The 20,777-nt window shown below is 50.2% G+C and overlaps 2 protein-coding genes across 4 annotated transcripts; both read right to left on the reverse strand.

Moving 5' to 3' along the window:
• Positions 1–1,405: 1,405 nt before the first annotated feature.
• Positions 1,406–4,289, reverse strand: PRAF2 (PRA1 domain family member 2). The gene is made up of 3 exons (XM_040999065.1): positions 3,753–4,289; positions 2,487–2,704; positions 1,406–2,144 (listed from the first exon to the last, which is right to left on the reverse strand). Exons 1-3 carry the CDS (start codon positions 3,929–3,931, stop codon positions 2,005–2,007), a joined length of 537 nt encoding a protein of 178 aa, XP_040854999.1. The 5' UTR covers positions 3,932–4,289; the 3' UTR covers positions 1,406–2,004.
• Positions 4,290–4,529: 240 nt separating this feature from the next.
• WDR45 (WD repeat domain 45) lies at positions 4,530–9,263 on the reverse strand. 3 transcript variants are annotated; one of them, XM_040999053.1, is made up of 12 exons: positions 9,121–9,263; positions 7,969–8,122; positions 7,777–7,846; positions 7,567–7,641; positions 7,377–7,481; positions 6,502–6,610; positions 6,298–6,392; positions 5,766–5,845; positions 5,443–5,651; positions 5,258–5,359; positions 5,031–5,176; positions 4,530–4,811 (listed from the first exon to the last, which is right to left on the reverse strand). In XM_040999053.1, the coding sequence occupies exons 3-12, from the start codon at positions 7,829–7,831 to the stop codon at positions 4,702–4,704; spliced, it is 1,086 nt and encodes a 361-aa protein (XP_040854987.1). In that variant the 5' UTR covers positions 7,832–7,846; positions 7,969–8,122; positions 9,121–9,263; the 3' UTR covers positions 4,530–4,701. The 3 variants fall into 3 exon arrangements, with proteins under 3 accessions (XP_040854987.1, XP_040854982.1, XP_040854992.1); XM_040999048.1 differs by lacking the exon at positions 7,969–8,122; XM_040999058.1 differs by lacking the exon at positions 7,969–8,122 and having other exon boundaries at positions 6,502–6,607; positions 9,121–9,262.
• Between the last annotated feature and the right edge of the window lie 11,514 nt (positions 9,264–20,777).

Below are 20,777 nucleotides of genomic sequence, written 5' to 3' on the forward strand. Positions count from 1 at the left end.
TGTATCTGCCTTGTTTTGCAGGCCCACACCTTTAATTAAGAATGGATAGTATACTAGGGCACTTGCCAGAAGTTCATGAGAAAATGGAGGTAAAAGATAATCAGTTTTTGCCAGTTTCCTAATTTTTAAAATAGAAGTATATATGTTAAAGAATAAAAACAACAAAAAAGTATATATGTTTTTACAAGACAAAGCGTAACAGAGAAGGAAACACAGAGAACCCTTCTATCTGCTGGTTTACTCTCCTAACAACCAGCCAGGGCTAGACCAAGTCAAAGGCAGGAAACCTAAACTCCATTTGAGGCCTCCCATGTGGGTGGCAGAAGGACAGAAGGAGCCTTCCTCTGCTGCCTTGTGCAGGCACATTGGCAGGGAGCTGGGTGAGAACCAGGGCAGCTGACTAGAACTAGACACTCTAGTATGGGATGCAGGCTTCCCATGTGGCAGCTCAGCAATTCCCTTCCACTTGTATTTGTACAGGAAGAAAAATGTGTAAATAGCCTATGAAAGTACCATCTGCTAGGGCTGAAATGGTGGCTAAACAGGCCAATTCTCTACCTGCATTGCCAGCATCTATGGGTGCCAGTTCTAGTCCCAGCTGCCCCAATTCCCATCCAGCTCTCTGCTTATGCCCTGGGAAAGCAGTGGAGGATGGCTCAAGTCCTTGCGTACCTATACTCACATGGGAGACTTGGAAGGCCTTGGCTTCAGATCAGCTCAGCTGTAGCCAGTTGGGGAGTGAATCAGTAGATGGAAGATCTATCTCTCCTCTCTGCAAATCTGCCTTTGCAATAAAAAGTGCCACCTGCTTGTGGCTGGCTTTGTGATGGGATCAATTCCTTTGCCTCTGCTCCGATTTATGGTCACCCTCAAACAAGAACCCTTAATAATGCAAAACAGTAGGCCTGGTGCAGTGGCTCAATAGCTGAATCCTCCACCTTGCATGCACCAGGATCCGATATGGGTGACAGTAAATGTTCCAGCTGCTCCACTTCCCATCCAGCTCCCTGCTTGTGGCTTGGAAAGCAGTGGTGGATGGCTCAAAGCCTTGGGATCCTGTACCCACTTGGGAGACCTGGAGGAGACTCCCGGCTCCTGATCTGCTCAGCTCTGGCTGTTGTGGCCATTTGAGGGGTGAACCAGCAGATGGTAGACCTTTGTCTCTCCGTAAATCTAAGTTGCCTTTCCAACGAAAATATTAAAAATAAGCGAGAAGTCCTTAATAATGCAAATGATAGTAACCAATACCCTTGTGTGCTTTCTATGCTTTAACACCAAATCAGAGGTAAGGGGTTTGAAAGATCACTCCTTCAATCCACACAGTTGACAGCTAGGAAGTCTCCAGCAGCAGGGAAAAGCAGGCCTCTTCACTGACATCACAAGGACTTTACTCATGAGGCCTGGATTGGCTTGAAAGAAGCAACAATTTTTTATTGTTGCAGCAAACACTGATACATATGCTTCCATCCCTTGGTCCTGGAACATACATGGGTAAGTGGGTGGGAGGAGTAGTAAGTGGGACTGACTGTGGTCACCTGGGATCAGAGGAGCAGCAGGGTCAGAATGTCTGATCCCACCTGAATGAGGGTTGAAATGCTTGGAACTTGCAGTCAAGATGTTACAATACTTTGCCCCAAGCTCCAGCTTTGAGGCTGAACAGGGGAGATAGAGGACTGGGGTTAGGAATGTCTCCTTATCCAGTTTGCTACTGGGCATGGATGTTCTGGTCTTGAGCCCCAGATTTGGGGCTCAATGTTGGTCCCAAGTCTAGGGCTGTGGTTTCCAGGATAATGGGCGCTGTATGTGAGAGAGGGAGAGCCTAATTTTGGACCAGGATGGGTACTGTCATAGATAGCTTGATGTTTTGTCCCTTTTTTGTGGAGTGGGAGGAGGGCAAGGAGCTCAGGGTGCCTATATCAAGGGCTGGGAAAAGGGTTAGGGTCTTATGTCTGGGTGGGAGTTGGGGGGTTGTATTCTTTCAGTCAGGGTATAGATCCTAGGAACTTAGGATCCAGCCTCCTGCTCTTGTCCCAGCGCCTCTAGGATCAGCCCCATTGGTGTCCGCTTGAGACCAATGCTTTCAATCTTGTTCTCAATCTTGTTTTTAAGGTTGCGCAGGCGCAGGGAGGCGTGCACCAGGATCACTGTGGACAGTACCGAGAGGGGGTGGGGTCAGTGGGAAGAGTCCTTAGCTCACAGCCAGTTGGAGCCCATGGGAGGGAACTGGCTCCTGGGTAGGCCAATGAAATCGTGAGTGGCCAGGATACCTCTGATCTTGAAAGTGTAGCCCAGTAATTTTGGAAACGGGGGCATAGCCAGGGAGGGCTCCTGCTAGCCGGATGTGGTCCTTGGAATTTCCCAGAAGAGTATAAAGGATGGTGTAGTTATGTCCCCTAGGGTTTCCACCCCCTTAACCCAGGAAGAAAGGTAGGGCAGGCCTGGTGCCTGAATTACAGGCTGGCCCTTCCCACAGTTGAGGGACTCACAAAGCACTGGCCCGGCGATGCTGAGCAGGAAGGTGTAAGCGCCACCGGTGACCCAGAGGACGAGGAAGCCAATGGCCAGCACTGCGGCCAGGCAGGCGGCCGGGTGGTTTCGACGGCAGCGGCGCACAGCTGCACGGGTCTCAGCTGCCCACATCAGTCCGCCCAGGGCCAGCACCATTGTCAGAGCGCTTAGGAGCATGTGCAACGGGCGCATGTACCTGTGGAGACAGGGAAGCTAAGCTAGCCAGGCAGGGATAGGGCATCCCCACAAATACACATACACACGCCCACCCCAGCCCAGCAAATTCTACTAGTCTCCAAACAGGTCCAGAGATCCAGACTTTTTAAGACCCCTGTGGCCCCTGGCTTTCTCTGCGTCATCCTATAGTACCTTCTTCCTGAGGTCTCACTTCTCCCATTCTACTAGATGCATTGGGTTCCCAACCCTCATTTTTGTGGTCTTCTGATTCTACCATGCAGGGCTCTTTCGCAAGCCCCCTACCCCCACCCCCCGCCTGCCCATGTTTGCCCACTGAGAGTCCATCCCTGGAGATCCATATTCCTAGGGCCCTCTGGACCCAGCCCAGACGGCCCCTCCCGACCCAGCCCAGACGGCCCCTCCACTCTCCCATTTCTCTAGAGATACACTGTTTCTCATCCCTAGTTAGAACCCCTTCCTTGCTTTGTATCCCCTTAGACATCCCTCCAGCCCTGCCCAAGTCCCTTCCCCCAGTACCTCCAGATTCTCCTGCCCCGTCTGGGTCGTCGCCAGCAGGTTCTAGCTCAATATGCCCTGCCGCATCTAGTGCGCTCCCCCTCCAGGCGCAGATCTCATACAGGTGCACCTTCCAAAAACCCTCCAACTTCACAAAGCACCCCGGCCCCACCAGCCTGCAGAGGACTCTGTCCTAAATCCTCCAGGGCTGTCTTCACCTGGTTCTGATCAACTCCCATCATCCCAGTCACTCCAGAGTACTCTCGGGTCTCCGGGTCTCCCTTTCCGGTACTACCTGGTCTTCGGAACCACCTCCCAGCTCACTCTCTCCACCCCTTCAGTCTTGCACTTTTTCCGCAGTCCCAGGTCTTCGTGCCAGACCCTCCCATCCTCCACCAGGCCCTCCCATAACCAAGCTACTCCAGCTTCAAAGGCCCCCAGGCTTTCGCCCTTCCCGGCCCTACTCCACACCCCATCCTGCTCAGGGCCCCCCCTCTTCCCGGTTTTCCAAGGCGTCTCCCACCAACCCAAGCCTCGCTCCCTCCCCTCACCCGGCCAGAGCGAGACTGAAACCGAAGCATAGAAGGTAGTTAGTTTGATAGTAGAGAAGGTTATTGATGACACGATGGCACCAACGCTGCGTGTCGCAAGGATCTGGAACCGCCAGGCGTGCCGACCCCAGAAGAAAGTCGTCCAGGGCTCGTAGTGGTGGCAGTCGTACCTCCGACATCCTGTCGGTGGCTGGACCAGCACGAAGGGCCGGCTGGACTACAACTACCGTTACCCCTTGCGCACCGCGAAGCACGTCGGGAAAAGAAGTCTACCCTGGGCGGGCGTCGCTAACTAAGTAAGCAGCGCAGGCGCTATGACGCACGTGACAAGAATCGTAGACGTACGTCGTGGAGCCGGGCAAAAAGGCTGCCGGGAAACCAAGCTTCGGCCACAAGGCGGGACGTTCCCGACTCTTCAAAATTCCTACCCGTCCCAGGGTGAGGCGCCACGCGGGACAGTTCTGGGCGTTGGCGGCGGTTTAAGCCAAGAATATCCAGCTAAGCAGAGACAAGACAGCAGGGACTGTCAGAAGGAGAAGGGGTGGATTTTACTTCCTCTCCGGGAAACTCCACGCCCCACCCTCGAGCTAAGTGCTGTTATTAAAAAGCCTTTTATTGCGATTAATCGCATCTGAGATGATCTCTTTTCTGGGAAGCTTTTTTAAATCCCCACATGGGATTAGGTGATGCCCTCCGGGGCTCCTACAGTCTTCTCCAGCTGGTTCTGGTGCCTCCTTCAGCCCCTGGTCCTTTGTGGTCACAGTTATCAAGAAATTCTTGGGGAAGTTAGGCTGTTTATTCACACACGGCTCTGCCGAGTTGAGCAGGGGGCACAGGCCCAATTCATGCTTGCTGCCTGGGGACTTCCACGGTACCCCTCCCCCACACCCACACCAAAGTTCCACTGGCAGCCTGCCATGGCAGGTCCCTAATCCAGCTTCCAGGGTCCTTAGAAGTCATCATCATCACAAATATCAAGGTACACATCGAAAGCCTCTCGATTGCAGTTTCCATCTGGGGTGAAGACGTATTTGTGGAAGGTCCCATCGACACAAATGGCTAGGGAAGGGGAGAGGGGATCAAAGATTAGAAGCTGCGCAGACGCACAGTCCAGTCCTCTGGGCCATCTAGGATGTATCACTTTACTGATGTAGTTGAGCCACACAATCGCAGCTCCCTCAGACTTCCCATGGCCCTAGAATTCCCTAAGCTCCAACCTCCAGCTCTCCTGCTCATATAGTACCCTCCCAAATGAGCCCAGCGGCTGTTCCCACTCACCAATGACAGAGTTCACATTCTTGGAAGTATTCCGCCCGAAAGCACAGATGCAGGCTGACTCGGCAGGCACGGTGAAGCTTGCCAGGCTCCACTGGGAATCCACGTACTGTCCAATCATAGGCCCCACTTTGCCCACACGAGCCAGCCTGCAGACAGTACTGGCTAAGTCCAGGTGTGGTATAATAGGAGCATAGAGCCATGGTGGGAAGCGGGGAGGGAGTACTCACGCAGAGCGGCGGTTGAGACGCGTATCCTTGAGAGCAAATATATGAACTGTGCCCTTATCGCTGGAAGCGCACAGGAAGGACGAGTCATGGCTGAAGTTAATGCTGCAAGACAACAAGCACCAGTGATGCCCACACTGTCACATGATGTGGGGCTATGGGCACACCATCTTGTACCCTGTGCTCACCAGTAAAGGGTGGCAGGGTCAGTGCCTCGTCGCAGCTCTACCAGTTTCTCCTTGGACTGGGTGTCGAAAAGGCGAATGAGGGTGCCTTTCTGGGAGGCTGAGGCCACCACAGTCCCCGGCTGGTTCAAGGACACGCAAGCCACATCACTCTGATGTGCATTGATGGTGAAGGGAGCGGATGACGTGCCAGGCTTTGTGCTTGCCAGGTCCTGGGGTGCAAGGGGGGAAATTTAGACTTAAGGTAGCATGGAGGAGAGGGAGTGAGAGCCATCCTGCTCAACTCCCCTTCACAGTCCCACCCCTTTGGCCACTGGACAACTCACCACAAGTTGTAGGCTCCCACACTTATGTCCTGGGAACACAAGGAGCTGTTTCTCGAGGCTGGGGCAAAGGTCACAGAGCCCTAGGGTGTGGGGATGAGGGATCAAAGGAGTTTGGGGGCAGGAGGTCAGCAATGCCTTAGCATGGACAGAGCTGGTTAACAGGCTTATTTGAACCCTCAGGGACTTGAATGTTAAGCTGAGGTTCCCCACCAGCAGGTCATCTTCCAGGAAGCTGCTGTGACTATCCCTTGGAGGCCCTGGAGAGCTCTCTGACACACCCACCCAGGGCCTCAGCAGGTAGTTCTGCTCAGCCACTTGGGGTCCCCAGGGGTGGGGGCAGGGCTGAGGATGGCAAGAGGGAATTGACTGACAGAAGGATGGACAGACTTGTGTGCAGTTCTGCAGCAACTCTCCCTGCCTTTTTCCATTGTGTGTGTGTGTGTGTGTGTGTGTGTATGTCCCTTGGATCCTCACCCCTGGGCTCAGCCCCGACTCACTGCCCTGACACCCATATAAAGCCAGGTCCTCTCACCCTTGGGGTTGTCCCGGGTGTCAAATTCAAACAGCTTTCGTGGGTTGTTGGGGAAGGAGTACACGTAGATGCGGTTCCTCAGCACGATCACGATCCTGGAGACACAGCATGGCCATGAGGGGTGCTGCAGGGCTCAGGCAAGACTAACCCTCTTGCCTGCCGTAGGAAGCTCCTACCCTCCTCCCCAGTCCTCCACAGGCTCACTTGTCATGGCGCATGCGCACAGCCAGCACAGGCTTGGTAAAGGTGAACTCTAGCACGAGCTTGTCTTTGGAGTCCTTGCCCTCCCGGGCATCATCCCAAATCAGCACTGCTTGGTAGGTGGGGTGGAGTTTTTTTTTTTTTTGCAGGGGGGAGGTGGTGGGAGGAGGGAACAAAATTTATGGTGAGAGGAAACCCTGGGGAGACAAGGCCCACCTCTACTCCCTATAGGACTTGAAATCATTTGTTTAGCCTTTCACTGAAATCCCCAATATGATGTTCCCCCCAAGGCAAACACCATGAGAGAACCAGATCCAGAATGATCACACTCAGATTTGGACATGGAGCAAATGGAGCTGTGAATGGGGTTGAGGGTCTGGCACTCTCATTTCATGAGGCTGGGTGCCTATTCCCAGGAGAGATCTTGGAGGGGTCCTAGGGCTCAGGGACTCTACTATGCTATCTCTTGCCATGTTCCCAAGATTTGAAAACCTATTGCTTTTGTGACCTCAGATAAGTCACTCAACCTCAGCAGGCTTGAGTTTCCCCTTTGATAAAAACAGACTCCATGGTATACTTCCCACTGCACTGTGAGAAGTCCACGGGTGATTGCAAAGTGCATGGAATAAGAGCACACTTATAGTGAGCAAACACTCCCTGGCATTCAGGAGTCAGATTGTATGCATGAGTGTGCACACACCTATGTTTTTAATGATAACAAAGCATCCAGTTTTTCAAGCTCTAAGACCCAGGACTGGTGCACTGTAGGCCTCCCTTCCTAGATTGCCTCTGAAGTGCCTTGTCATCTTCAATCCTGCAAGTGCCTCAGGGTGCCTGTGAAAGGGTCTGGGCCACACAGGGGCAAGGAGGGCACTTACCTGAGATTTCTGAGAATTTGGGGCTGCTCCCCCCGCCTACCAGGGCCAGTAGATTTGAGCGGTGCAGCATCTCCACCAGGCCCGTGCTGCCCACCTGCTCGTGGTCTGGACAGGGACCAGGGTATCAGTGGAGGTAAGAGCCAGTACTTTTGCCCTTCTGCCCAGTACTCCTCCCTCACCAAAGACTCACCCAGATGTCCCTTCTCCATCAACGGCTCCACGTTGTAGATGCGCACACCTGTCTCCATGGCACAGCAAAAGCAGCCTGGGGATGGGAGATGAAGAAGTGGAAGGCAGCTGGTGCTGTGTCAAAGAATGCACAGGTGGCAAAGCTGGGGACCCAGATCTACCTCTGACCCTTTTCCCCTCCCACAAACATACAGGTGGAAGCCAATCTCACTTTGATCCTGATTGAATCGCAAGCTGGTCACTCCTCGAAGTGGCGGCTGAGCCATTTTCCAGGTTTGCCCCTGCTCACAAATGAGATACAGTTGACAAGAATCTTAGGGTGTCCCCATCCAAGTCCTAGAACTTTCATCCCCCAACGAGTTTCCTTCCTCCATTCTGCTAACTATTGAGCTGACAGAGTCACCAAGCCTACAAATAGGAGACCCCATGCTGGGTGTCTCTGCTCCTAGCAGCATGGCCAGGGACTCTGTCTTCTCACATTGGCCCAGCTCAGCTCCAGGTTTGTGCTCACTGGGGTGCCTCTTCTGCTTCTTACATGCTGGCTCTCACTGACTCTCCTGGAAGGAACGGGCTAGGGAGTGCCCCAGCGACCTCCCCACCCCACTCCCAGCCAACCTGAGTCCCACCTTCACCCAGGAATTGAGCAAGTACTCCACTCCACCTGTCAGTAGTAGGGAAGATAAGTGCTAGGAGAATCGCCTTTTCATGTTATCTCTCTGAGATGGCTGTTTGGTCCAACACCCTGGTACCACCCCTTCTCATGCCCTTCTAACTATCCCAGCACCTTGTTCCCTCACAGGCTTCCTCTAACTCCTCTTCCTGCATTACTGAGTCTGTCAGCAGAGGGGTATAATATGGACACCTGCTCCTCTCAGCTCCCCACCTCCATCCGGTTATAACCTAAGGACCCCAACTCAGCATTTCTGTATCACTGAAAATGTGATCATTAGAGTGTTCCCTTCCTTTATTCTGCTGGCCCTGGTTCCAACATGAGCTGGCCTAGAGCCATTCCCCCAACGCCTGCCTAAGGTTCATCTGTCCTAAGGTTCCCCTTCTAGACCCTCCAGCCTTTCCCCAGTGCCCTGCCCCAGAGCACACAGCTACTGGCTCAAGATCCATGCTTAAGATACACCACCCGAAATAGCCACCTAGGAAAACATCCATCCACGACCACCATCCAAACCCCAGCTGCCAAGATTCCTGTCCTGAAGCTCCCTCCTGCCTTTCAACCCCCATCTCTTTAAGATCTCTGTCCAGATGCATGCCCCTATTGATCCAAGAACCTCAAAGTTCCTGTGCACTCCCAACACTCCACTGAAAAGGCTGACTCTTCCAAGACCCATTCTTTCCACATTTCCAGCTTCCTACTTCCACAGACACCCCCATTCCCAATACTTGCATGCTTCAGGGCTCTACCAGGATTGTCGCATCCCTCAAGACCACCCCCATGCTGCTTTTCAACCTCATCACCCATTCAACATGCTTGTCAGAAACCCTAATCTACGGAGATCCCCTATTCCAAAATACCCCTCCCCTCTCCCAGATCCCAACCTACCCTGGGATCGTGCTCCAACTCCAGTCCGTTTCTCCCTTGTGATCTCTCTTCCCCCGTCTCGGAACCCCCGCCCCCTGTGAAGCCCGGTTCTCGGCGCCGCCCGCGGCCCGGCTTGCCTGACCTCCCAGGCTTCGGCGCCCTGCTCCCGTGTTTACATCAGTCTCCGCTTCCGGGGCAGTAAGACTGTGACCGGAAATGATGCACACCAGCCGGAAAACAAGCTCGCAGCCACCTGGCTTGTTTCGCCGGTTTGGGGAGCTTCGCGAGCAATTGTTCCTTTTTAAGGAACGAGCGACAAGTGCAGGGAGGTCGGTTGGGAGCAGGGAAGGGGAGCGGTGAGAGGCGGGGATGGTACCAGAAGAGCAAAGCTAAGACACCCGGCCAGGGATGGGAGAGGAGGGGGAGAGCCTTCCTCTCGCTAAGTTAGAAAGGATGGGGGTATCTAACTCGATGCCCGCAAACAGCGAGATGTGTTAAGTTTCTCGACTAACGAGGCTTGGACCTCTTAGGTGGGTTAGAGTAGCCGCCCCTTGATTGGCATAAAGTTCTGCTAGCCTTCTAGCGAGGCAACTCGGGAGTCGGGAGTTTGACCTGGAGAACTAGAAAGGCTGACGCTTGATTGCCTTTGTCTATGGGAAACCAGGGTTAGGCTTTTGCTATCTCTCTCCCTGTCTTTTTTTTTTTTTTTTTTTAGTTTTTTTTTTTTTTTTTGGAAAATCAAATGTACAGAGAGGAGGAGAGACAGAAAAGAGGACCTTCCATCCACTTATTCACTCCCCAAGTGGCTGCAATGGCCAGAGCTGTGCCAATCTAAAAGCTAGGAGCCTGAAGCCAAAAGCCTCTTCCCTGTCTCCCACGCAGGTGCAGGGTCCCAAGGCTTTGGGCCGTCCTCGACTGCTTTCCCAGGCCACAAGCAGGGAGCTGGATGAGAAACACGGCTGCCAGGACACAAACCTGCACCCCTATGGGATCCTGGCGCGTGCATGGCTAGGACTTTAGCCGCTAGGCTACTGCTCCAGGCCCCCTTTGCTGTCTTCTTTACACAATGAAAACCAGCTTTTTGGTGGTTATGGAGTGTGGCTGCTTACTATAGAAACCGAAAGAAAAGCCTCTTGAAATTACATATATATGGAAAATATTATTTAATTATACAATTAGATTTTCAAGCTAAGTATAGAATACCTGCAGGTGTAAGAAAAATATGGGGAAATCTTTTAGCTTTATTATGATTGACATTAACATGGATAAACCTTCGATGATTTTTTTAAGGTGTAGTATGTTTCATTCATCCTTTTTGCTAGCTCATGATAGTATAGTATAAATGGAGCCTTGTTGAGCTGTGGCCCTATTGATTTCAGCTCCTGTGTTCAACACTTATGAACAATTTACTTGTGAGTTTTGGCCCCATCTACCCTCCTAGGCATGACCTCATCGCCATACATCTCAGCAAAGCCAGTCTTCAGTCTCACTCCCCATACTCAGGTTATATTTAACTTAATTCAGTTTGGCTTCTGTCCCTCCCACACCTCTAAGAATGCTCTTAATGCAATCACGAATGAGTCATGATCTTTGCCAAAACAGCAGTAATTTCTCTGCTCTCTCCAGGTTCACGCTCTCCTCACTCTTGGCTTCCTTTTCTGGGTCTGGCTGCTTTTCCACTTGTATCCAATTTCCAAACATCATGCTTATCTTAGGTATTGGTGCAATTTTTAAATATCACCCAGATCCACGTGTTGGACACTTAACCCTCTAATTCATCTGTCTATGATGCTAGGAGACTGGGCCCTTGGTATGTGATTGCTTCCGAAGGGATCCCACCCTGAGGACTGGACGAATGTCTCTATGGTGAATGGGTGAAAGCTGAGCTCTCTGCGGCTCACATGCTTTGTTTCTGAATGTGATGCCCTCTGCCAGATTTTACACAGTAACAGGGACCTAAGCACTTGGGCCACCCTCCACTGCTTTTGGTTCTAATCCCAACAGCTCCACTTCCCATCCAGCTCCCTGCTTGTGGCCTGGGAAAGCAGTCGAGGATGGGCCAAAGCCTTGCAACGCTGCACCCATGTGGGAGAACTGGAGGAAGTTCCTGGCTCCTGGCTCTGCGCTCACTTGGGGAGTGAATCATCAGATGGAAGATCTTTTTCTGTCTCTCTTCCTGTCTGTATATCTGACTTTGTAATGAAAACAAACAAATCATTAAAAAAAAAATGGAGCAGCCCGGGGCCAATGTGATGGCTCAATGGCTGAATTTTCCCCCGGCAAGTGCCAGAATTTCATGTGGGTGCTAGTTCATGTCCCAGCTGCTCCACTTCCCATCCAGCTCCCTGCTTGTGGCCTGGGAACGCAGTGCAGGATAGCCCAAGGTCTTGGGATCCTGCACCCATGTGGGAGACCTGGAAGAAGCTCCTGGCTCTGGATTGACTCAGTTCTGGCTGTTGCAGCCATTTGGGGAGTGAACCAGCAGATGGAAGATCTTTCTGTTTCTCCTTCTCTCTGTAAATCTGATCTGCCTTTCCAATAAAAATAAATCTGTCGAAAAAGAAAGAAGCAAAGAAAGGAAAGTGAAGCAGCCAGGACTCTTAACTTGAAGGCTTACCCTACAATACCACGGCACCCACCCAGGAAAGCAACTCTTAAAAAAGTTAGAAAACATGGCTAGTCCTCCAAGTGACTCAAGCATACAGTCTGGAGAGTTTCCTTACTGTAGCTCCAGAAGAGGAAATTGGCAGAGCCTGGGGATTTCCAAAGGTGAGATATCCTTGAGACAGGGCAGCTAGAGGTCAGAGCACAGAGCATCAGGAGAGCAGCACATAGGAAAGCACATGGGCCTGCTGAGGGTCCCGCTGCAACCTTCAGCACACTATTTGTCAATGCATGCTTGAAAGAGTCATCCAGGAAAACTCCAGATTTGTAAGACACAGCACATGCAAGAAGATCTAGCTCAGTCTGACAAGAATTGGCTCTAGATTTAGTGTTGCTTCAGATTCAAATCCATTAAAAGGTTCCCAAAGTATCCATCTGGATAAAAACAAGTCCAGGGCCCGGCGCGATAGCATAGTGGTTAAAGTCCTCACTTTGCATTTGCCGGGATCCCATATGGCCGCTGGTTCTAATCCCAGCGGCCCTGCTTCCCATCCAGCTCCCTGCTTGTGGCCTGGGAAAGAAGTGGAAGATGGCCCAAAGCCTTGGAACCCTGCACCTGCATGGAAGACCAGGGAGAGGTTTCTGGCTCCTGGCTTTGGATCTGCGCAGCACTGGCCATTGCAGTCACTTGGGGAGTGAATCATCGGACGTAATATCTTTCTGTCTCTCCTCCTCTATGTATATCTGACTTTTGCGATAAAAATAAATAAATCTTGAAAAAAAACAAGTCTAATGCCTATAAATATAAAATGTATAGTGTTTGTCATCCAAACATTACTAGACATAGCCAGACACATGCGGCAACATGGGTGAGCCTTGAAAATACGCTGTAAAGAAGTTAACCAAAGAGAGTTATAGTGTGATTGCATTTATAGGAGTTACTCCGAATAGACAAATTCTGAGACAGGGACCAGATTTATAGGGCAGGGACTGTTAAGTCATGAAAACATTCTAAAAGGGGCCGAAGTTGTGGTAACATACAGCTGCCACTTGCAATGCTGGCATTTCATATGGGCGCCTGTTCAAGTCCCGGCTCTTCCACTTTTGATCCAGCTTCCTGCTGCTGGCATGAGAAAGCAGCAGAAGATGGCCCATCTACCTGGGGCTCTGCTACTAATGTGGAAATGGAAAAGAAGCACCTGGCTCCAGGCTTTGGCTTGGCCCAGCCTCAGCCATTGTAGCCATCCGGGAGGAATGAACCAGAGGACTCTACCCTTTCTCTTGGTGTGTCTGCCCACATTCTCTCTAACTCTTTCCAAGGAAATCTTGAAAATGCTCTAACCCATTTTTGTAGAACCCAGCACAATAGCCTAATGGCTAAAGTCCTTGCCTTGAACATACCAGGATCCCATATGGGCACCAGTTCTAATCCCAGTGGCCCCACTTCCCATCCAGCTCTCTGCTTGTGGCCTGGGAAACCAGCCAAGGATGGCCCAAAGCTGTGGGATCCTGTACCCGCGTGTGAGACCAGGAAAGAAGTTCCTGGCTCCTGGCTTCGGATCAGTGCAGCACCGGCCGTTGCGGTCACTTGGGGAGTGAATCATCAGATGGAAGGTTTTCCTCTCTGTCTCTCCTTCTCTCCCTATGTCTGACTTTGCAATAAAAATAAATCTTTTTTTTTTTTAAAGAAACTGTCTAAAACAGCACAAGCTTGTTAAAACAGACAAGAAATGGTCACATCAAAGAGGTTGAACAAACTGTAGTTCTAGAAATGGGAAGTTTACAACACAGATACATTTTAATGAAATTTCTACAGGTCAGTGATACAAAGAAAATTTTGGGGGCCTGGCCGGGTAGCCTAGTGGTTAAAGGGGATGCTTGAGGGGGAAGCTTAGCCAATTATGCCATCATGCCTTGCCTTAAAATCAATCTTTAAAAAATAATTAACTGGAATCCAGTGAGGTGGTCTAGGGGCTAAGTCCTTGCCTTGAACTTGCCAGGATCCCATATGAGTACCGGTTCTAATCCCGGCAGCTCCACTTCCCATCCAGCTCCCTGCTTGTGGCCTGGGAAAGCAGTGGAGGACGGCCCAAAGCCTTGGGACCCTGCACCCACGTGGGAGACCCCTGGCTTCGGATCAACTCAGCTCTGGCCATTGCGGCCACTTGGGAAGTGAACCAGTGAACAGAAGCTCCTTCTTTATCTCCTTCTCTCTGTAAATATGCCTCTCCACTTAAAAAAATCCAATTAAAATTTTAAAATGGAATTGTTATTTGTTAGCATTTCTGCATAGAATATTTACCAGACATGTATATAGACCCATCAAGCAAAATTATTAGCAATACAGGCTTACATGACCAGGACAGCTGATAATTCCCAGGAAAGATCGTCTGCAGTCAGTCCACTGCCAGGCCGGCAGCATGGTTCCTTCACTCTCGAGAACTGGGAAGCCGAGGGTGTAAAATCTCAGTTGGAGCTCCAAAACCTAGCACCTGCAAGGAGGCACGCGGCACGTCTAGAGATTTGACTTGGGAAACTAAAGTCAAACTTGTTTGTAGTCTGCAAGAGAGATAGCCTCACCCTGGGTATTTATTCTACAGTGACACCCCACCCCCACTCCTGTCCTGCTTCCAAGCCAAGTCTTCCTACCCATTCCACTCACACGCCCAGGCTAAATCTCATTTGGAAAAACTTTTCAGACACACCTTAGATAAGGCTCTAAGAAAAAGGTGTATTTATTTGTTTTTATTGGAAAAGCAGATCAGATTTACACAGAGGAGAGATAGAAAGATCCTCCATCTGCTGGTTCACTCCCCAAATGGCCGCTGGAGCTGAGCTCATCTGAAACCAGGAGCCAGGAGCTTCTGGGTCTGCTTCTGGGTCTGAAGGCTTTGGGCCAGCCTTGACTGCTTTCCAGGCCACAAGCAAGGAGCTGAATGGGAAGTAGAGCAACCAGGATATGAACTAGCGCCCCTTTGGGATCCCAGGTGAAAACTTTAGCCATTAGTCAACTGCACTAGGCCCACCCTTAAAAATTATTTGTTTTAAAGATCTTAGCTTTTTTTAGACAGGAAGATTTACACAGAAGAGGAAATAGAGAGGAAGATCTTCCATCCAGTGGTTCACTCCCCAAATGGCTACAATGGCCACAACTGAGCCCATCTAAAGCCAGGAACCAGGAGCCTCTTCTGGGTTTCCCACATGGGTCCAGGGTCCAAGGCTTTGTGCCATCCTAACTGCTTTCCCAGGCCACAAGCAGGGAGCTGGATGGGAAGTGGAGCAGCTTGAACATGAACTGATGCCCATACGGGATCCTGGTGCTTGCAAGGTGAGGATTTAGGCATTAAGTCATCTTGCGGGGCCAAAAAATAAATAAATCAGAAAAAAGAAGAAGAAGCCAAGAGCAGTGAATGGGACAGCTACTATGGAGATCTGGTCTGGAAACTGCCTGAAGGCTACCATTCATGCAAAGGTAAGCTCCTCAGATAGTGATGGAAAGGCTTATAATGAGGTGGGAGGGGAAGCCATGGGTGGGGAGGCCATTGCTGCATGTTGGTGGTGACTATTTCTGCTGCTGGGCAGGGCAGTTGGGCGGGGGAGCAGCCTTTCCACAGATCAACAGTTCTCACAACTCAGAAACCGGCAGTCTTCAGCCTCATGCACATCCTCCCACAGGTCAAAGTCTACGACCTCTTTGGGAGAGAACTGGGCAGGTTTTTGTTTATTTTTATTTTTTTGAAAGGCATAATTATGGAGAAAGAGAGATAGGCAAAGATAGCTAATAGACAGACATCAATTACTGGTTCACTCTAAAAAGCTGCAATGGGCATAGCTGGCCAGACCAGCCAGGAGCTAAGAGCTTCTTCCAGGTTTCCCACGTGGGTGCAAGGGCCCAAATTCATCATCAGGGAGCTGGATCTTGAACACATAGTGACACTCATTAGCATGCTGGCATCACAGGTGGCAGTTTAACACCAGCCCCTACCCATCAATTTTCTAGAAACTCAACAGATTATAAGACTTAAAAAAAAAATTTAGGATGGGCCCGGCATGGTGGCCTATTGGTTAAAGTCCTTGATCTGAACGTGCCAGGATCCCATATGGGCGCCGATTCTAATCCCGGCAGCTCCACTTCCAATCCAGCTCCCTGCTTGTGACCTGGGAAAGCCGTCGAGGACGACCCCAAGGCCTTGGGACCCTGCACCCATGTAGTAGACCTGGAGGAAGTTCCTGGCTCCTGGCTTCGGATCTGCGCAGCACTGGCCGTTGCGGTCACTTGGGTAGTGAATCATCAGATAAAGGACCTTCCTCTCTGTCTCTCCTCCTCTGTGTATATCTGGTTTTGCAATAAAAATAAATAAATTTTAAAAACAAAATTTAGGGCCTGACACAGTAGTCTAGTCGCTAAAATCCATGTGCCAGGATCCCATGTGGGCACCAGTTCATATACTGGCTGCTTCCTTTCCCATCCATCTCCCTGCTTGTGGCCTGGGAAAGCAGTTGAGGACGGCCCAGAGCTTTGGGACCCTGCACCTGCGTGAGAGACCCAGAAGAAGCTCCTGGCTCCTGGCTTCAGATCGGCATAGCTCTGGCCATTATGGTCACTTGGGGAGTGAATCAGTGGATGGAAGATCGTTGTCTCTCCTTTGTAAATCTGACTTTCCAAGAAAAATAAATAAATCTTTAAAAATTATTTTAAATATTATTTACATAGTTAAGAGGGATGCACACCCATGTAAATCCCTGAGTAGAATGAGGAGGTCAAGGAATGGAAGAAGGTGAATGGGATAAATGTTTTAATTCTGCGTCCAGCGTGATAGGTTAGTGGCTAAATTCCTCGCCTTGATTGCACCGGGATCCCATATGGGCTCCGGTTCTAATCCCGGCAGCCCCGCTTCCCATCCAGCTCCATGCTTATGGTGGGAAAGCAGTCGAGGACGGCCCAAAGCCTTGAGACCCTGCACCCGCGTGGGAGACCTGAAAGAAGCTCCTGGCTTCGGATTAGCTTAGCTTCAACCATTGCGGCCACTTGGGGAGTAAACCATTGTATGGGAGATTTTCCTCTGTCTCTCCTCTCTCTATATCTGACTTTCCAATAAAACTAAATCTTAAAAAAAAAAAAAAGTTTTGGTTCTTTTTTTTTTTTACTCCTGGTCCCCTGGGGAGGGGAAACCCGCTCCCGGCTGTTGAACTACTTCAAATCCTGTGGATGTGGCCCAGCCATTTGATGATGCCTTAGAGACCCTGATATGGGGAAGAGTGTTCTGGGGGTGTTACTTGAGTGGTTTTGATAGTTCTAAGATGTCGTCAGATTCGTTGCTCCGGGGTTGAGAAAATCCTTACAGCGTCAATTAACTGACCAAGCCCACCTCAGTGTATCCACAGACCCAGGAACATGCTGCAAATTTTGACCATGAGCGTGTTCCAATCTGTTCTGTTTTCTATCCTCTGACACATAATGTCCCCTGCTGTCCTAGATGAACTGGCTGGCATGTTCCCATGTGCATCTGGGCATGCTGTTCACTGCACAGGCAGCTGAACCTGACCCACCTGATACATGCATTCCAAGGTTGAGTCACACATCCTGTGATTTTTTTTTTCCCTGTGGCTGTCACTGGTGTGCTGCAGCCTACATCTGTATAGCCTGCTCTCATCCTTGGCTTTTATGCAAGCTGGTTGGTGGGATAGTCAGCCTATCTCGGCATGGCCTACTCCCAGCTCCTGATTTCATGCATGCCAGTGGATACTGTGGTATGGTCTACCCTCGGTCCCTTTCTTTGCATGTACTATTGCACGCTACAGCCTGGCCCAGCCTGGCCTCATCTTAGCCCCAGCTCCTGCAAGTATCAGGTGTGTTCTGTGGTCCAGCCTGGCTCAGCTCATCATGACCCCCGGCTCTTGTGCAAACCAGCAGTGCTGCAGTCCCAGAGGCGAGCCCACAAGAATCTGCCTCTAGATCCAGTTCTCTTGCTTTCTGGTGGGTGTTGACATGACCCATCCCCTCCTCAGACACTCATTGGTGGCATGTATCACAGCCCCAGATTTCCCATGTGCAGGTGAGCATTGGCAATGCTACTCAGCCCAGCCCAGGACTCCCACATGGGTGATCCAAGCTTCAATGCCAATTGCCATGTACGAGAGCCAAGGGGGATGTGGGACAGACTGGACTGGTTTGCTACACATACTGGGAAACCAGGGTAGGAGGCGGGCCCGGTGGGGGTTATTGTCTCACCAGGCTGCAGCTCCCACTGATTTAAGTGAGGGCCAAGTATGCGCTGTGCAGAACCAGCCTGGACTGCAACACCCATTGGTTCCAGTGGAAGGCGGGGCTGAAAACAGAACCAACCCAGCAATTGCAACTACCAGCTGACCGGGTGATGGACTGTGCTGGGTCCTGTGCTTGCTGCTGCATACAAGAATCTGGCCTGGGAACACCTCAGACAAAGTTTCTTTGGGGATCTCCCCAATTGAAATGCCGGACTCAGAACCCTAACCATGAAAGGACAGAAGATGGAACAAGTTAATCAACCATCTCAGCTATAAGTTGGCAGCAAAATACCGGGCAAATAGAGACGCTATGATGGACAATGTCAATCAGTGGATTCTTCAACGACCTCATCGTGTTTGGAGAGGTGAGATTTGCAGTGAGTCATGGCTGGTGAACTGTCAAAACCACTTGAGCAAGTATCTCAGAGCATGCCCCACATCCGGGACGTGGGGTGGGTGGGAAACCAGGTGGGGTTTCTCCCTCAATATCCCCCTTTACCTCAGATACATGAAGGAAACAATATGGAAATAATCTTACCCACTTTCCTATAGCCCTTGAACCTTTTTACCCAAATTAACTATGCAAAGATTGTCAAAATAAAAAAACAAATCCTGCCTCTGCTTTAGATGCTAGTGTCTTGTTAAAGTGCACTCTGTGAGGCAGCAGCGATGGCTTAAACTCCTTGGGCCCCTTGCGGTCCACATGAGAGATTCAGTGCCCAGCTCCTGGCTTGGACAGCTACTGCAGGCATTTCGGGAGTGTACCACTAGGTGGCAGCGTTCTCGCTTTCTCTGTAAGTATGCTTTTAAACAAATCTTGACTTTGTTGTTTCCTCTATCCCTAGCTTCTTGTACCATGCCTGTTCCCACCTTCTTCATGCAGATTCATGTTAAACAAGACTTTACCTTTCCAGTTTTAAGAAAAAGACACTTTATTGGAAATAGGAGCTGATATAGAGGCTCTTGTGCTTTTAGGAATGGAGGAAGTGCTACCAGATAAAGATGTAGAGATCCTAGGCTAATTTGCAAGAAAAGTTACTCCCCTCACCATGAAGCCAGGAGATTGAAGCTTCAGAACTTTTTAAATATTTATTGATTTATTGGGCCCAGTGCAATGGCCTAGTGGCTAAAGTCCTTGTCTTGCATGTGCCAGGATCCCATATGGGTGCCGGTTCTAATCCCGGTAGTCCCACTTCCCATCCAGTTCCCTGCTTGTGGCCTGGGAAAGCAGTCGAGGACGGCCCAAAGCCTTGGGACCCTGCACCTGTGTGGGAGACCCAGCAAAGCTCCTGGCTCCTGGCTTTGGATTGGCTCAGCTCCATCCGTTGCGCTTACTTGGGGAGTGAACCATCGGACGGAGGATCTTCCTCTCTGTCTCTCCTCCTCTCTGTATATCTGCCTTTCCAATAAAAGTAAGTAAATCTTTCAAAAATAAAAAGAAGAAGAAAGAAAGAAAAATCGGAGCAGGCCATGGAACTTAGGTTCTAATCAAATGCCACCAACTAATAAACCATGTGATAGGACCAGTATCCTGGCGTAGCACATTATGCTGCCACCTGCAAAACCAGCATCACCTATGGCCATTAGTTGGTGTTCTGGGCTGTTCCATTTAAATCTAGCTCCATGCTAATGCACCAGAAGCAGAAAATGGGTTCTTGGGACCCTGCACCCACGTGGGAGACGTGGAGGAAGCTCCTGGCTTCAGATTGGCTCAGCTCTGGCTGTTACAGCCATTGGGGAGTGAATCAGTAGACAGAAGATCTTCTCTGTCTCTTTTCTTCTCTGTATATCTGATCTTCCAATAAAAAAAAATCAATTTTTAAAAGATGAATAAATGTTTTTTTTTTTTTTAAAGACGCGTTTATTTTTATTGGAAAGGCAGATTTACAGAGAGAAGGATCTGCTGGTTCATTCCTTCAATGGCCATGATGGCCAGAACTGGGCCAATCTGAAGCCAGGAGCTTCTTCTGGGTCTCCCATGTGGAAGCAGGGACTCAGGCCTTTGAGCTATCCTCTGCACTGCATTTCTAGGCCATAAGCAGGGAGTTGGATGGGAAGTGGAGCAGCTGGGACACGAACCTATGGACCAATGCCCATTTGGGATTCTGACACTTGCAAAGTGGAGGATTAACCAAGTGAATCATTGTGCCAAGCACAGAATTTCTGAAATAGTGGGCCACAATCTATCAACAGTGTGTCTCCTACAGGACAGTAAACTGAGCCCCCACAGCTCCGTCTGCCTAGTAACCCTGTGAATCCTGGATTTACACATACACATTTAGATATACTCTTCAGATACATGGAATGGGCAAACCGCAGTGGCCTAGTGCTAAAGTTCTCATCTTGAATGCTCTGGGATCCCATTTGGGCACCAGTTCTAATCCTGACATCCCCACTTCCCATCCAGCTCCCTGCCTGTGGCCTGGGAAAGCAGTCGAGGACGGCCCAAAGCCTTGGAACCCTGCACCCACATGGGAGACCCAGAAGAGGTTCTGGCTCCTGGCTTTGGATTGGCTCAGCTCCAGCCGTTGTGGTTGCTTGGGGAGAAGGTATTTCTTTATGTCTCTCCTCCTCTCTATATATCTGACTTTGCAATAAAAATAAATAAATCTTTAAAAAAAGATACATGTAATATACTCTCATTTCATAATTGACATATATATCAAGTCAAAATTGCAAAGTAAATGAACAGGCGACATCACCTACGCTGTGTATGAGATAGCACAGGTCAGTGACACACATCCCTTGCCAAGTGGCTAGGCTTAACACTGCAAAATCGTAGTTGTGTGTATGCAGACCTGGGGAGA

Source organism: Ochotona curzoniae, unplaced genomic scaffold (assembly GCF_017591425.1).
Source record: "Ochotona curzoniae isolate NIBS_2020 unplaced genomic scaffold, NIBS_Ocur_1.0 contig_1274, whole genome shotgun sequence".
NCBI lineage: Eukaryota > Metazoa > Chordata > Mammalia > Lagomorpha > Ochotonidae > Ochotona > Ochotona curzoniae.